General features: G+C 40.0%; 3 protein-coding genes and 1 pseudogene across 3 annotated transcripts in view; all 4 read left to right on the forward strand.

The window, feature by feature from the left end:
* Positions 1-5,198: 5,198 nt before the first annotated feature.
* Positions 5,199-17,561, forward strand: part of LOC134676850 (synaptic vesicle glycoprotein 2A-like) — a gene marked incomplete at its 3' end in the record, with an annotated part of 42,996 nt that continues 30,633 nt past the window's right edge. Inside the window, exon 1 of the mRNA XM_063535232.1 lies at positions 5,199-5,801. The remainder of the gene's footprint in view (positions 5,802-17,561) is intronic.
* Positions 8,164-10,127, forward strand: LOC134676977 (uncharacterized; annotated as a pseudogene).
* LOC134677069 (uncharacterized) lies at positions 10,174-12,477 on the forward strand. Its single transcript, XM_063535511.1, has one exon. The coding sequence runs from the start codon at positions 10,268-10,270 to the stop codon at positions 11,183-11,185; it is 918 nt and encodes a 305-aa protein (XP_063391581.1). The 5' UTR covers positions 10,174-10,267; the 3' UTR covers positions 11,186-12,477.
* Positions 15,348-15,938, forward strand: LOC134676849 (WASH complex subunit 3-like). Its single transcript, XM_063535230.1, has one exon. The coding sequence runs from the start codon at positions 15,348-15,350 to the stop codon at positions 15,936-15,938; it is 591 nt and encodes a 196-aa protein (XP_063391300.1).

Raw genomic sequence — 17,561 nt, forward strand, 5'->3', positions numbered from 1 at the left:
CATCAAGATACACAGTTTAATATCTACTTACATTCAGGTGTATATTTTGTAAATAAAGCTATTGATCGTATAGTCATTAAATATATTCATTATTCACCTATTGGTATAAACAAATTAGCACATGATTGTGACGGCAAATTAGCAGGTTGAACTGGACGACAATAGTATTTTAGAAATGTATTTTCTGACCTCCAATTTCCTCTGGCCAGAATCTCATCTAGTGGGATATTCTCAACCCAGCTTTTAGATGCTACCGCAGGCCGGACGCTGCCAGCACTAGCTTTAATGCCGGCCTGCAGTAGAATCTTTCGTATCCATCCAGATATATTTGTACGTGAGGCAGCCTTTGGCTGTCCACATGTTGTCAAAAATAAATTATCAACACCGCAAGCTATACGTCTAGGTTGCGATAGCAAAATGACTCTTTTCACCCAAAATAATGGATCTAAGACTTTGCTATCTTTATTTTGAAAGATTTGCCATCCAGATTGACGATTTAGTACTGTGTCAGTTTTAGATCCATATTTGGGCCAGAAAATTATAGAACTATCGGCCTCAATACAGCTATTATCACCTACAGCCAATAATGTCAAGTCATGCACACGACGACCAGAGCATAATAATAATAAAATAGCAGCGCGAGCAGAACATTCGTATAAACTATTCTCATTGCAATTATTACTCTTTAACCAATTTACAAGGATGTCTGTATCCCATATAGGAGCTTTTTTATTTTTTATACTCGAATTTCGTATAGATTTTAATGCTTGACGTACCAATATATGTGAGCTAAGGGGGATATTTAAGCTTGGATCACATAGAGTTGAAACTGCAGATTTGTATACTAATATAGTATTATAAGCCAGACCTTGCTTAAGGTGAAGGTCAATTAAGAATTTAGCCAAATCAGCCCCCTGTGGTTTCGACATACTAACGGAATTTTGATTAGCCCAAACGCACCATTTTTGCCACGCATTTTTGTAAGTTTTAATGGAAGAATCCCGCCAACTTTTTTGTAAAAAATTTATATGATCTTGTGACCATCCATTTAAGCTGGCTGACCACCCCCACATCTCCAGACCTCCAGTGTCCTGTGTCATGGGAGGAGGAAGGCCGGTGGTCGCGTCCACCAAAACTTGGTCTAGGTTGTAAATTGTGAACGGGGGACCCAGAGCCCTGTTCTTGAGGTCCGGTCTCCAGAACACTTTCAACCAACGTGGGGCTACGATCAAATATATCCCTCTCGCAGTGTTGAGGTGTTGCAGCACGCGGGGTATCAGAAAGGGGGGTGGAAATACCCACGCTAGGGGGTAATCCCACGTTTGGCTGAAGGCATCGTAAAGGCTGGCCTGTCTGTCCGTCAGGTCCAGCGTGCCGTATATTGGGAGAACATGGGCTACTGACGACGCAAATAGGTCTATTGATGGACGGCCGAACTTGGAAAAAATTTGATTCATTATTTTGGGGGACAGGTGCCACTCGGGAGGCCTCGTAAGGCGAGACAGGTGATCGGCTTCGCCGTTGTACCGGCCTGGCAAATAATGTATTTCTATGTGAATCTTGAACCGGTCTAGGACTCTGAATATTTGATGGGAGATCTCCATCAGGCGGGGTGACCTTGTGCCCCCTTCGTTTCTTAAATAGGCAACTACCGTTCTGTTGTCCGATTGAATTAACAGAGAGGCACCGACTAGGTGCCGACAGTGACCTTTTAGGGCGTGGTAGATTGCCAACATCTCGCGCTGATTGGAGTGAAGTTTTGCTTCCTCTGGAGTCCAGAGGCCCCACAGCTTGAGATTGTCTAGCTGGGCCCCCCACGCTTGCCCCGATGCGTCCGTCACTAGATAGTTGGTTGTAGGTGGGTAATGAATTGGGGAAGTCATCGCTAGATTTGTGCACCACCACTTTAACTCGTTTAACGCATGTGTTGGTATCGAATAAAGGTGGCGTGGATTTTTGAGCAACAGATTTTGGCAATGACTTAATAGCGCTCTGTGATTCAGACGACCCCTGGGTACCATAAAGCTGGCAAAATTTACCATCCCTACTAGACTCTGAATTTCGTTTGCATTGCCCGTTCTTCGATTTAGCAAGTTTTGTGCTTTTTGTCGAAAGCTTTGCATTTTTTGAAGCGGCAGAGACTTTTCGTTTCTGTGTGGGTCCCAAATCACGCCCAAGTACTGGAGGCTCTTTTGGGGGGTCAATACCGATTTGGCATAGTTGACTTGCCAGCCTAGGTATTCTAATAGGCGGGTAGCTTCTAAAGCCTGCTTGGCTAAAATTTGGGGGTCCTGATTGGCCATTAAGAAGTCGTCCAAGTAAACAACTATTCGAAATCCCTTTTCTCTGAGTAACTGAGCCACCCAATTTGTCAGGGATGCAAAGACTTTTGGGGCACAGGCTATGCCGAAAGGTAAACAGGTCATTTGCATTAATTGATTGTCGTAAACTAATCGGAGGAAACATCGATGTGCTTTGGCAATTGGAAGATGGAAATATGCATTTGATAAATCGATTTTTATTAGCCAGTCGTTTGGTTGCAAGAATGTGGGTATTCTGTGCATGTTCATTAAGCGAAAAGGTTTCACTAAAACGTACTCGTTTACACTTTTTAAATTGAAGATCGGGCGGGCCGACCCGTCGCTTTTCGGTATTATGAACATTGGGGATACGAAGCTGGGGCTGGGATCTACAGGTTCCAACACGCTCATTTGCAACATTTGATTTATAATGCGATCCATTTCGCAACTTTTGGGAGTCATCAATGGATGATTTACTACATTTGGTACCATCAAAGGGGGTTTGGCTATAAAAGGGATTCGAAAGTTTTGAATAATCTGAATTAAGGATGTTGGAGCCTGTAAATCCTTCCAATGTTGCACAAAATCTATTAAACGGCCAGCCCGAAAATCGCTCAAGTCACAACTTCCGCCTACCTTGCCCTCGTGTTGAGGATGGGCCCGAGAACCTACCTCCGCGGTAGCTATTCGCAAAAGTGTCGTTGCTTTGAAAACCTTTATTAGCCCTTTGTCGAGGCGGCTTTGTCTGTTGATTATATTTTTGGTTAAAGCGAGGGTAGTCGCGAGGTTGCGACTGATAATTCACAAACGGGTTGGGCAATGGCATCCGATTGGTGTAATCAGGGTATGTGTAATTAGTATTAAACAAAGGAGGTGCTTTGTTTGGATAGGTGTTAGCATAACTAGGCATGGCCTGAGTTTGCTGTTGTGGCTGAGCTTGCGCAGCAGCTTTGTGACTAGAGGGCGCCCTGGGCGGCCAAAATGTTTTAGAGGATCCACCGGCCTTTTCAATTGCATTGGCAAACAGTTCTTTATTAAATAAATTCTCACAAGTGGGTGGAATTTTCTTCAAGCTAGCTTTCAGAAAATTGTCCTTGACTGATCGTAACATATTATCGCGCCTTTGCTGTATTAATTCGGCCCTATGGCCACAAGCTATTTGCAAAGCGTCATTACTAATTTTTTGAAAGCTACCCTGCACAAAAATTTCATTTAATTTTTCCTCCAGTAATTTCGTGGTGATTTGGGCCACTGAATTTGACCAAGCAACCAAATCTTTAAAACCGGTCTGAGCCGCCTCATTTTGTTTAATAAGGGCCTGAGTGATAGTAGCAAATCCACGTTCAATAAGTGCTAGAGAGTTAAACTTATCAAATGGCTTGAGCTCATCGTTCGTCTCTAGATACGTGAAACCTGGCGAAGAACAGTATTGTTTTTGTACGTCTGCATAGCGCACACTATCCCAGTCCTCTGAATTGAATCGTTGGATGTTATTAATCAAGCTGACTAAGTCTGGCCTCGATTTGGGTATAGTCGGTTCTTTCAAAACCGTACCAAGCGGTAATTGAAATGAGCACCCGGGTGCAGGCTGCTCGGCACGAGCCGGGGGCGGGGGCGCGGGCGCTGTGCCCGTCGTATCATTATTAAAAAGGTCTCCGCTAACATTTGCACTAACGCCGCCGTCAGAATCATAGGCTTCCTGTACACCAGGTGTGGAGTGAAAAACAGGTTGGAAGGTAGGCTGAAAGGCAGCGTTATTCGCGATGAAATGTGATATTCCACTTACTTGTTCACTTAAATACCTTATTGTAGATTCCATGCGACGGCGTTTATTCTTGCGTAGCTTTGTGTGCTTCGCAGCCTTCCTTTTGCTTCCCACTTGCGAAGGTCCGGGTTCCTGTGCCTCCGCAGGTGGCCTCGGGGTATTTTCCATAGGGGCAGTATCCGTGGAAGAACTACTGGTTGAATCTGAATCAGAGGACTCACCTGTATCGTGGTCCATTTTTTAAAATAATTTAATTTAAAAACCGAACGGTAACACCGTTTTACAAAGTTAAAGTTTTTAATAAACGACCGATTGCTACGGCAAACAAGACGCCAATGACGAGGGCTCCGAGCGCTACCTGCCTCGTTGCCCCACCTGGTGCACAGGACCTGACGTCACAAGGTAGGGATGGAGTGGGGAGTATTCGTGGTTTGACCGATCTGTTACAGGAAATCAAGTTCGCTACTCTCAAATTATTTATTTATGTTAGGCTTCAAATAACGGTTCAAAGCTTAATAGGAAACATATTTTATATTTCACCTAAGCTATTTTTTACGAAAGAAATATGTGCATGTAATAATATAAACAAAAAAAACAACAAGTTCTTTTAGTTCATATCTATCCTAATAATATTGTAGATGTGATTGTTTGTATGTTTCTCATCTAGAAAAAGAGAAGATAAAGGTCAGCTCTTGCTTTTGCTCTTGCTTAAAGGGCTTAAAGCAAGAGCAATGAGGTTGCATTTTTTTTAAGTAGAAATCAAGCACCTAATAAAATGAAGGGACTAATTACTTCATAACCGCACCCACTCGAACATACCTTTATAAGTATTATGTAAAATCAAAAGTAAGTAAATTAATAATAGATTCGCTTTAAATAAATATTGTGAACGCTTGAATTTATTGATATTATGTTACTGAGGGGCGCTAGTTCCATACTTTTTCACAAAACATGTCAGCGAAAGTGATGTGATGCAACCATACACAAAAAACCTAGAAGTAAGATTTGGGATATTCACATAATTATAACATGGAGTTATCTAGGTCTGTACATATACTGTTATGCCATCCAGGGATCGAAATATCAACTCACGTTGCCTTGATCTTCATCCCTTCTCTTTCATGCATTTCACTAACCTACATATTTTGTCCCTTTCTTGACCTTAAACTCCAGGTTTTTCACTGCTACACATGAGATAGATTCGTCGACAGACTAGATTGACATACAAACCTCAGTATAAATTTCTCAGTCAATTGTTTTATTTCGCTTAATTCAATGTTCTTTGGATAAAACAAACTGTATTTGAATATTTTATATAAAGTTGAAGGTTGTGATGATATTAATTCAATAGCCTGCTTTGAAAAATAATATTTTATACTTCATTCATGCCGTGTCTAGGTAGTGGCACACTTTCGCAGTTCCTTGTTCTAACAGTGTTGCAAAAATTGGTGAATACATTAAAACTGTTTCAGTGAAAAATGTGAATTGTAGTGATTGTACCTATGAAGCGATTTTAACTATATTTTGTGATTGTGAACGAGTGAAAAATGTGTTTTCGTAAAAAGCGCATCAGGTCCTAAGTTCAATTAAATTATTGCAAATCTGCAATTCTGCACACGACACCAGCGATTCTAAATCACAATGTAATAAATGTATATACATATAAAACAGTGTAGCACCGCTTTCAGTGTTAAATAACGAAAGAAACTAATATTGCTTAGTAAATGCTTCAAATTGTAAGTTATTGATAGAAATTTATGAAATTTTATGTCCTAGAACCCTTAGAAAATCCTTTTAAGTTAATTCTTCTTCGATTTTTAGTACCTGTAGAAAGCTATGTTTTTTTTTTGTCTGCTATATCCAATGCCTATTTTGACTTTATTATTCGTTCGCACAATTATGTACCATAACTGTAACCATAACATCGTTTAGAAAAACCCAGAAATTGTATTATATTTAAACAAATATTTGCTTTTATCCATAATTATTATTGGCCATGTATGCTTTTGGTTTTATTAAGTCAGTACAACTTACATAATTTAAGTACTTAAAATAGATTATTAGTATTACGTTTAACTTGACCTTCATACTAAAGTATAAGCAGTACTTACCTCTACAGTATAATAATTCACGACGTTGCATTCTTTGATGTAAATACGGCACTGATTTTTTAAATGTTATCTATAAACTATTTCATTTGTAAATAACTGCAAATATGTGTTACGAGTTGAAACATTGTAAGGTCTTGAAATTGGTTTAAAAGTTACTTAAGATTTTAAGGCCGACAAAATTGCAAGGTGGAGGCTAGTAAATAACAAATATAAACAGTGGGTAATATTTTCCGATTGTAAAAGTATACATAAATAAAATAAAAAAGTCTTTATTGCAACATTGCAACTTTGAGTTGTTAAATAAAAAGGCTTTGCTTTTATTAGACTTTAATCGATACTTAGCGCAGCACTATTTGTTTAAAAATAAATCATTCACTCAAAAATAATGCAGCTGAATTAAATGTCACCTAAACATGCACTATTTCTTTTCATCGTGACAAGTACACTAAGTTATAAGACCTCCTTCTAAAATAATACGGGTAATATAGTTATTATCATATTATCAGTCGGGTTAGAACGTGTGTATACGAAGGAGTGATTGTTTATATTTTCTAAGAGAGACTTAAATACATATTAATTTAATTGCTTTATTAATATAAAAATAAATTATTACGAGTTATTACAAAAGTTGTTTTGCGTGTGTGTTAATGTGCTGTAGTCTAGTGTATATTAAAAAAAAAAATCTTTTTTTTAAACACTCATTCAATTTCTCAAATATGACGTTTTAGGTTTTAGCAGCGGTCGTAATCAATTTATATTCAATTAAAGTGCACTATGTTCGCGTATTGCGATTTATTCTTGTATAAAATGCATACAGTGTCGTACATGGCGTAGTTTTGTGCTCCCCTGCGCGTTCTAAATTGGTTAAATGCGGTTCTAACGCCCACCGGACCTGCCTGAATTTGTCTCCAACAGTGTATCACTTGAGTTAGTCAAATCTTTTGCAAAGTATTATTGTGAATAAAACAAAAATAGTGGAAGTTTACTGCCAAAGTAAGTGCATTTATTTATCTACTCTAAACAGAAAGTAATGTTCTAATAAGTTTGTACTAAAAACATTTCACACTTAAGTAAATTCGACCAAGTATTGCGTATTATTTTAATAATATACTCATAATCACTAAAGTATATATATTTTATTGATAACAATGTGTTGCTTGTTTGTACTTATTTCATATTGATAAGATTACTAGTAGGTACTCACCTATATGTATGTATTTGGGTTTGATAATGATAATAAATGCTTACTTTAGTTTATTCACTGAGAAGTGTTAGCTTTCATGCTATGGTTACAGTCAGTAAAAATCTTAACTAAGCCCCTTTTGCATGTACTATCACTAGGGTTGCCATACGTCCCGTATATACGGGACTGTCACCATATTTAAGTATCACGTCCCGTATTTTTACCGGTCCCGTTTTAGTCCCGTATATTAATTTCCGGTATTTTGTTGACCTGTCTGGGCCTGCTCCCGAATCATGTACCTTATCAGTTCCGACTAATTATGGCAACCATAACTATCACCATCAGCCGTCATTTCAATCATAATTTCCCCATGCAATTTCGTCACTGTACAGTTGACAAAAACACATACAATAGAACCTCAATTATCCAAACCACTCCAAACTAATTGGAAGCAAGACTTATTTGAATAGTCAAAAGTTCAAATCAATTAAAATTAATAATTTAAATTAGGTTTTTTGGGACAAGCTGAAACAAAAACATCATACTTTTCACACAAAAGTTAATTTAGGTTCGGATACGATGTTCCAACCTAAAGGTATCTTGTTGTTGTCAATAAGGTTGATTTCAAATTGACATTGACAAGCATTCGAGACATGGGTTCGAGAGTTGACTGCCGTCATTGGCGGTCGTGTCCACTGCAAATTGTGTATTTATTTAATCATAACAATAAAATAGTAACTGTGTCAAATCAGTGTCAGCACTTTTTCATTAAACTGTGAATCTCCGCGTGAGTCATATCGGCTGTGTAATGGGTACAATTTAAAAACGCAGCGATGAGTGGTAATGACGCTTTTAACAGAAGTTCACGGACTCCGCGAAGTCCCCCTCCAGAAGGAAGACCAGCTATGGAAACCACCCCAGGAACCCCAGTAGCAGTAGCACGAGCCGAGGCACCTGATGTAGTTTCAACCACTGAAATCCAGAAATGGATTTCCGAAATTGAAAAGCGCCTTAGTGAAATTTGCACCATTGCAAATGATGGTAAATTAAACTCAGACCAAAAACTGAGAATAAACACGCTAAGTAAGAGCGTATTAGGAGGAATCTCGCAATTGGCTGTACAATACCAGGCGGTCAAGCAGAATTTATTACTTAGCCAAGCCAAAGTGAATACCTTGTCCATGCAAACAAACATCAGCACCCAGCTATATGAACTCAAACAGTGCATACAAGAAAAAGCAACAACCGAAGAAAAACAATCGTTCGCCAACATGGTTAGGACCGGGAAAAGTTCGACTGTTGTGCCTACCAAGTCAAGTAGTAGCATCGCAATTTACCCTGCCGACAAAGAAAAATCCAGTGAGGACACCAAAAACCTGATCCAAAACTTAATTAAGTGGTATGAGAAAAACAAAGAACGGTGGAGTCATAATCAGCACCGAGAGAAAGGATGACCTTGAAAAGCTTAAAGCATCTCAGCAGCTGCAGCAATCAGGACTTAAAGTGGAAGATACCACCAAAAGGAGACCGAAGATAATCATCCTAGGAGTCCCGACAAATATGTCCGAAGGAGAAGTGTTCGATTGTATTTTTAAACAAAACATTGCAGACTTACAACCAAATCTCACTAGGGATACATTTATGTGCTCAGTTAAACTTAGTCATAAATCTGGAAAAAAGGACTTATCCACCTGCAACTACATCCTAGAATGCACAGCTGAAGTCCGACGTATGCTCATACAACAACAACGCGTTTTTATCAATTGGACATCTTGCCCAGTACGAGATTTCACTCTCCTGACCCGTTGTTATTTATGCCATTTATACGGCCATTCGGCTAAATATTGCAAAGATACAGAACCTACTTGTGGACATTGCGGGTCATCAGGCCATGGTTTTAAGGAGTGTCCAAAGCAAGCTGAACCCGCCAAATGCGCTACGTGTCTGCGCTTTAAAAAGCCGGCCAATCATAAAACCGGAGACGACCAGTGCCCAGCGAAGAAAAATGCGCAACTTAGGTATATAAATTCTATAGATTATGAGGGCGCCTAGAGCGCCGCGTTTCAACGTCATCTGCTGCACATATCAACAAAAATGGATAACGCAACCAACGTCTTGCTTGACGATATTGAGGCCTCGTGTGAGTATGAATCACTAGTGTGCGACCCAGATAGATGCTCGACGCTTGTCAATACTTATGGTTCAAATTTAAAAATACTTTTACAAAATATTAGAAGCCTAAACAGTAATTTCAATGGACTCTTAACTTTACTAAGCTTAATAAATTCTGACGTTGATATAATTGTATTGACAGAGTGCTGGATTACCTCCAACCAAACGATCCCTCAAATAAACGGCTATAATTCTTACGTAAGTTTAAAAACCAACGTGTTGCAAAATGACGGTGTCGTGTTCTACATTAAAGGAAATATAAATAATGTAACTGTGGAAGAGCCCGATATATTTCTAGATGCAAACTGCTTAATATTAAAAATAGGAACTGATACGGCTTTAGTAGGCATTTATCGCTCCCCCTCGAATAAAAACATAAACAACTTTCTATTGTCCCTTAATAAAATTTTATCGCAGCTATCGATATTTAAAAATGTATTTCTTATGGGAGATTTTAACATTGATATCAAAAACGGCAACCAAGATCGAAACTCTTTTGAATACTTAACTCAATTAGCTTTTCTTGGATATCTTCCTTCTCACCTCCGACCAACTAGAGAAAAAAATTGTCTTGACCATGTCTTTGCAAAGTCTAAACTTGCCTTAAAAGGATTGATATGTATTGACGCTGTACCTGCATGCTTCAGTAATAAACCAGTCATTGGTCCGAACGGTTGTTTTACTAAATACCTCACTGGCGACGACGCGAGAGTACCCACGCATTTAAAAAATAAATATGGCGAATTCTTATCTCGGTTCTTTGCCTAATTTCGACTACAAATCCGGAGAATGGTCTATTTTCAAAGGCAAATTAACTCAGTTTTTCAAAGTAAATGTTAATAGTATTACAGCCGATAACAAATGTGCAGTGTTAATAACGCATCTTTCGGACGATTCGTATCGCTTGGCACGTAATCTCGTGTACCCTCGTGATTTAGAAGCGCATACGTATGACGAACTTATTGCTGTTTTAGATAAACATTTTAAAATTAAAAAGTGTTCGTTTGCTAATAAGGCGAAGTTCTACAGTGCGACGAAGAAACCAGACGAGTCTTTAGGAGACTGGGCGGCGCGGCTACGCGGGTTGGCAAGTCATTGCGACCTGGGCACCGCCCTGGAGACGGTGCTGACGGACCGTTTCGTCCTCGGTCTGGGTTCTGGCCCCGAGCGCGATAAGTTGTTTGAACAAGACGCGGCGACCCTTACGTTCGCCAAGGCGCTGGAGGTCGCAGAGCAAGCGGCTAGTGCTAGGCAAGCCCAGGCGGTGGTAGGCGAGAACGGCAATATCGGCAACGTGCCGATAAAGGAGGAGCCGGTTTTCCGTGCGGCGAGCGCGGCGAGCCGTGGGCGCGGCGGCGCCCGTGGTCGCGCCAGCCGCGGTGGCGGAGCTGGTGCCGGTCGTGTTACGGATATCGCATCGGGTTCCAAATGGCATGAACGTGATGACGTCAGTAGGTGTAATATTTGCGGTATGAAGAACCACAGTGCGGAAACGTGTCGTTATAAAGGTTATAAGTGCGGCAAGTGCGGTGTTAAGGGACACCTAAAGAAAGTATGCAAACAAAGATTTCACAATATCCAAGCACAGGAAGGAGAATCGGAAACTTCTTGCGAGGACTGTGAGGAGTGTGCGCTATACAATTTAACCCTTTGACCGCCGTTGTCCGGTATAGAAGACAACGATAGAACGATACGCTGGCGCCGTCGTCTTGTATACAAGACACAAATTCAACCACTGAGTTAATGTGAAAATAATAACAATTACTATTTCATTTACACTCGTGTTCATATTTAAGGTCTTTGTTTTTTCATTTATTTGCTTTTTAAGCCGCTATATAAATCCCTTCTTTTATAATAAGGCATTTAAAAAAATTGCTCCAATTTTCAACATTTTTCATGTTCCTCGTCGCCGTTGTCTTGTATAAAAGACAGCTAGGGATGGGAATGTTAACTCGATATGGGAATTTTTAAAGTCAGAAATATGTTTTTATCTAAGTATTTGAACACTTGTTAATCGCCAATTTTTTTCAACGAATAGTAGGTAACTACTTACTAGAATACGTAGAACGAGAGTCAGATAGGCATAACTATATTTAAAGTTCTGGTAGCTTCTTTAGCTCTATAAAGTACAGTCAGACAAGTAAATTTGCCATTGTAGATTGTGGACTATTTAATTGCAGAAGAGATAAAAAAAAAATTATGTTATTTTATAGCTTAGTGGGAAGGGATACACCGCAGCGACCGCTTCGCACAAGTGTGGTACAGGGACATACCTGTTTATCAGACTTTACTTTTATTGTTATAACATTGAAGTTAATGTGTAATTTTTTTGTAACAAGTCGTTGAACGTTTTTTTGATAAGAGTTTACCTATAGATTAATGTAAACCAAACTGAAATTATAATGATAGATTCTAATTCCGGAATAATATCTTCACTCATTAAAAATTCAACCCACGTGTAATTTTCACTAAAACAGTTCCGGTATATTGACTTTATCGACACATGATGCGCAGCTTTAACGTTACGCCAATAAAATTTACGTACCGACAAGCGCTTACGCCGTTGACCTAGAGACTATTATTACTTGATCCGCGCGGAAACAGTCCTTGTCGGTCTGCATTGCGGGCAGTCCATGGGCGCCGTTGTCTTGTATAAAAGACTTCTCGTACAGCCTAGTGCGGCGATATCACGTCTTGAATCGACATTGTTTAGTGGTTGTTTTTTATGTTAAATCCCTATATTTTAAACATTTTCGGGTGTAAAACATATGTTTAATTTTGGCAATTTGGAATGAAATTAAAACAGGATAAGAACAAAGCTAAATTAAAAAGATTTTTACCATAATATTGTAAATATCGATATCACTATTTGCAATCCCTAAACTTTTTATTAGTTGTTTACTTAAAATTTGCTCTGGCGTGTGAGTGAGCGTCTTTGCGGACTAGGTCCGGCGGCCAAAAGGTTAAGGTATGAACATTACGATCCCATTATTTTAACTGTATTAATCAACGGTGACAAATTTTATATGGAACTAGACTCGGGTTCAGGTATAAGTGTGATTTCCGATAAATGTTATAAACAATATTTTTCTCATATTCAGTTACATGAGTGTAACATTAAATTATGTGTTTATAACGGGCATAAAATGACGCCAATGGGTGTATTGTTAGTAAATGCTGAGTACAATTCAATTAAAGACGTCCTTAAGATATATGTGATACCTAAAGGAGGTCCACCCTTAATTGGTCGTGATTTTATGACTAAATTCGGCATTAAAGTTACTACTGAGGAATATTATAATAATAATAGTATAGCCACTGACCATTACGCCGGGGAGATTCAACAATTATTACATTCTTATGCCGATTTGTTCAGCGAGGGATTGGGAAAATTTAATAAATTTAAAATCTCACTGCGCCTTAAAGAAAATGTTGTACCAGTTTTTTTTAAACCCCGACCAGTTCCCTTTGCCCTTAAGCACAGAGTTGATGAGGAACTCGAACGCCTTGTTGGTTTAGGTATACTAGTACCGGTGAACTTTTCAAAGTACGCGACTCCAATTGTTCCGGTTTTGAAGGAGAACGGGAAAATTAAAATTGCAGGCGATTATTCGGTAACGCTAAACAAAGACTTGGTTATTGACAAATATCCTATGCCGCGTATAGAAGAAGTGTTCGCGAAATTAGGAGGCGGCGAACGTTATACAAAGCTGGATTTGAGCAATGCGTATAATCAATTCGTATTGAGTGACGAGTCCCGGGAGCTCACTACCATCAGCACCACGCGAGGGTTGTTCCAATACACCAGGCTCGTATATGGTCTGGCCAATGCGCCGGCTATATTTCAGAGAACAATGGAGACCTTGCTGGTAGGAATAGACGGAGTGAGCATCTGGCTAGATGACGTGTGTATCACAGGGCCGGATAAGGCGACTCATTTGGAAAGGTTGCGTGAAGTTATGTTTCGAATTAAAGACGCCGGTTTAAAATTACAAAAAGATAAGTGCGAGTTTTTTAAATCGAGCGTCACATATTTAGGTTACGTCATTGACAAAAACGGCCTTCGAACATGTCCAAAAAAGATTGAGGCAATAGTTAATGCCCCTCGCCCAAATAATGTTCTGGATGTTAAGCGGTTTTTAGGGTTTATTAATTATTATCGGAAGTTTATACCGCGCGCCTCGAGTGTACTTAATCCGTTGCACGAGTTACTTAAGGTCGATGCTATGTGGAGATGGGGCCCCGAGCAAGAGGGGGCATTCATCGCCATTAAACGTGAAATGGCTTCAGGCCGGGTTCTAACTCATTTTGATCCGGAAGCGCGACTGGTTTTGAGTGTTGACGCGGGACCCGCCGGTCTGGGTGCCGTAATATCGCTTGGGCCGGAAGGTCACGAGCGACCCCTGGCTTTCGCCTCCCGGGCACTTACGCCCAGCGAGAAAAACTACAGCCAAGTGCACAAGGAAGCCGCAGCCATAGTGTACGGCGTGAAACATTTCCACCAGTACCTTTACGGGCGAAGTGAACCATTTGTACTCAAAACTGACCATCGACCCCTACTTGCCATATTTGGCAAGAAAAATGGCATATCCGTTATGGCTGCCTCCCGTTTGCAACGGTACGCTATTTACTTATCAGCCTACAACTACGTCATTAGTTACATTACTAGTGAAAAAAATGTTGTGGCTGACTATTTCTCTAGGGCACCGCCGAAAGTAGTAAATCCGTCTGAGTTAAACATTGACGAAGGTAGTTCGTATTTAAACTTTTTAGACGAGCAAACCTTGCCAATATCATTTGAAGATATTAGGGCGGCGACGGCCTTAGACAAGACAATGAAAATTGTTATGAAGTACATTAAAAACGGGTGGCCGCGTAAAATTAAATGTAAGAATATTCAACCATATTTTAGATGTAAAACTGATTTAGAAGTCGAAAAGGGTTGTATTTTACGCGGTCATCGAATAGTTGTCCCTCCGGCTCACAGAGCACGCGTGTTAGAGGAATTGCATAGGGGACACTTAGGAATCGTAAAAACTAAGAGTATTGCGCGCGGTAAACTTTGGTGGCCAGGTTTGGACTCCGATATAGAACGCATTGTGCAAAATTGCACCGTATGCAGTAAAGTGCGGACCGCCCCACCCCGCTCGCCCCTCCCGTGGCCTAGCGCGCGCGCATGCTGGGAACGTCTTCACATTGACTACGTGCAGGTTGGGCAAAGGATGTACTTGGTCGTGGTAGATGCATTCAGCAAATGGTTGGAGTGTTTACACATGAGTAAAGATGTTTCGTCAAAATCCCTAATTGTAAAATTAAAATATCTATTTTCTACATTCGGCTTACCCAAAACTATAGTATCAGATAATGATCCAAAAATAAATAGTGAATTATTTAGACATTTTTGTGCAGTTAATGGAATAAAATATTTAAACTCACCAATTTACCATCCCTGCAGTAATGGTCAGGCCGAAATATGTGCTAAGATTTCAAAAAAAATGATAAGATGTATTCAAAGTTGCGATGATAAAATGTCAACGGAGGCTATTAATGAGCGATTGTTAAGTTTTCTATTTGAATATCGCAACAGTGTCCATTGTAGCACTAACGAAACACCTGCAAAACTCATGTTCGGTAGGGATTTACGTAGTAAACTCGATTTAATGTTACCTAGCAAAGAAACCGATAGTAATAAAGAGCACGTTGGTTTGGCAGGTGCGCGTAAGTTTGATGTGGGCCAAGTTGTTTTAGTTCGATGTTTTGTTGCTCAAAAGCCTGTATGGCGAGTGGGAACAATAATAAATAAAGTTGGAAATAGGATGTTTACTATAGACGTTAGAGGTATCGGTAAATGTATACGTCACGTCGATCAGCTGTTGCGATATTCAGGTGGGTCGCTTGCTGATAAGATTGATAATGCTGCGCAAGCAAACGACTCGCCGCCGCCGCCCGCGCCCGCGCCTTCCCCGCGCCCTTTGACCTTTTCGCCCGCTCCGGCTCAGGCGCCGACGGCACAGGCGTTGCAACCCTCACCCCCGCGCTCAACTATGTCATTGTCGAGGCCGGACGCAATTGAAAATATTGATCAAGAGATTAACGAATCACTAGATATTGCATCCGACAACGACTTTTATGAGTGTGATGATAATAATGTGGAGGGAGAGGAAACGGATCGACCGGTGCCAGAATTAGAAACTCTAAGCTCCGGACCCGCGAGCCCCGCGTCCGCCTCGGCTCCCGCGAGCCCTGCAGCGCCCGCGTCCCCCGCGGCCCCCGCGGACTCGCAAGTGCTGCGCCCGCGAGCGCAGCAGCAGCAGCTGCCTCAGAACGAGCAGACTGACAACCAGTCGGATCCGGTTCCGCGCCGATGTAATTTAAGGCCTAGAACTAAAAGGGTTAATTATAAATAATGATAAGTATAGTTAATATTTAATGTATTTCTTGAAGGTACATACACCTAAAATATTTTCTGTTTTGTTGTCAGGTTCCCAGAATAATGTGGGAGGAGTGATATGTATTGACGCTGTACCTGCATGCTTCAGTAATAAACCAGTCATTGGTCCGAACGGTTGTTTTACTAAATACCTCACTTTAGTGCTCCATAGTAGTTTAACTGACCACAGTTCATTGTTACTGTGTATCCCTCAGTATTACCAAAGAGCCCCTAGTCAAGTCATTTTATCTAAACTGGACAATAAATCAGCTACCCGTGACATAGTAAAAGTATGTCACGCAAAATGAAAACTATTAAACCATGGATAACCCCCGGATTGTTACGATGCATTAGAAACCGTGACAGAATGCATAAAAAACTGGCAAAAACTCCAAATGACACAATACTTAAAACAACATACCAACGTTATCGAAATTTTTGTAATAATTTGTTAAAAAACCTAAAACGACAACATGACAAAACAGAAATAATAAAAGCAGGACACGATAAAAAGAAATTATGGAAAGTCATCAAAAACGTAACAAGTATGAGTAATATGAGGTCGACGTCTCAAGCGCTTATAGCTGACGCTATAGACGCTCGGCAGACAGTCAATACAGCAAACAATTTTTTTGCGAATATAGGTAAAACGCTCGCAGAAAACACAAATTGTTATTCTCAATTGCCTACCTCTCAGAATACGACCCCTTACCGTGTGATAAACTCTAACTCCTTTGTATTAACTGATACGGACGAAGCCGAAATTGATAGCATTATAATGACTCTCAGAAATGACTGCGCTACTGGTATTGACAAAATCCCTTGTTCTTTTATAAAACAACATAAAAAAATGTTGACCCCTCCACTGACCCACCTCTTCAACTTGTGCATTTATACAGGCGTTTTTCCCAAAATTCTAAAAATAGCTCTCATCAAACCAATCCACAAAGGTGGTGATAAGAGTTGTATTAATAACTATCGCCCAATCGCTATCTTGCCATCTTTATCAAAAATATTAGAACGTGTAATATCTAAACGATTTGTTAAATTCTTAGACAAGTATAAACTCCTGGCATCATCACAATATGGCTTTAGAGCAGGGCTTTCAACGAACGACGCAGTTCACGATCTTACAGATTATGTTGTTAGACAGCTTGACTCCCAAAAAAAGTGTTTAGCTATATTCCTGGACCTGGCTAAAGCTTTCGATACTGTGACAATTCCAACACTTATTGACAAGCTAGAGTACATAGGAATAAGAGGTCATCCTCTAAGAATTTTTAAAGATTATCTTTCTGATCGAAAACAACGAGTTTCGATTGAAAACCATATAAGTGACGAACTCCCCATTGATTATGGTGTCCCACAGGGAAGTATTCTGGCCCCATCCCTTTTTCTGACGTACATAAATGACCTATGTACCCTCCCTATTCCAAATGGTAGAGTTATATCCTACGCAGACGATACAGCCCTACTCTTTAACGGCGATACATGGACTGACGTTTTCAAAAACGCGCAAGTAGGTTTAAACCTAGTTACCCGCTGGCTAAAAACAAACGCACTAACATTAAATACGGAAAAAACAAAATATATCACGTTC

Source organism: Cydia fagiglandana, chromosome 25 (assembly GCF_963556715.1).
Source record: "Cydia fagiglandana chromosome 25, ilCydFagi1.1, whole genome shotgun sequence".
Lineage (NCBI taxonomy): Eukaryota > Metazoa > Arthropoda > Insecta > Lepidoptera > Tortricidae > Cydia > Cydia fagiglandana.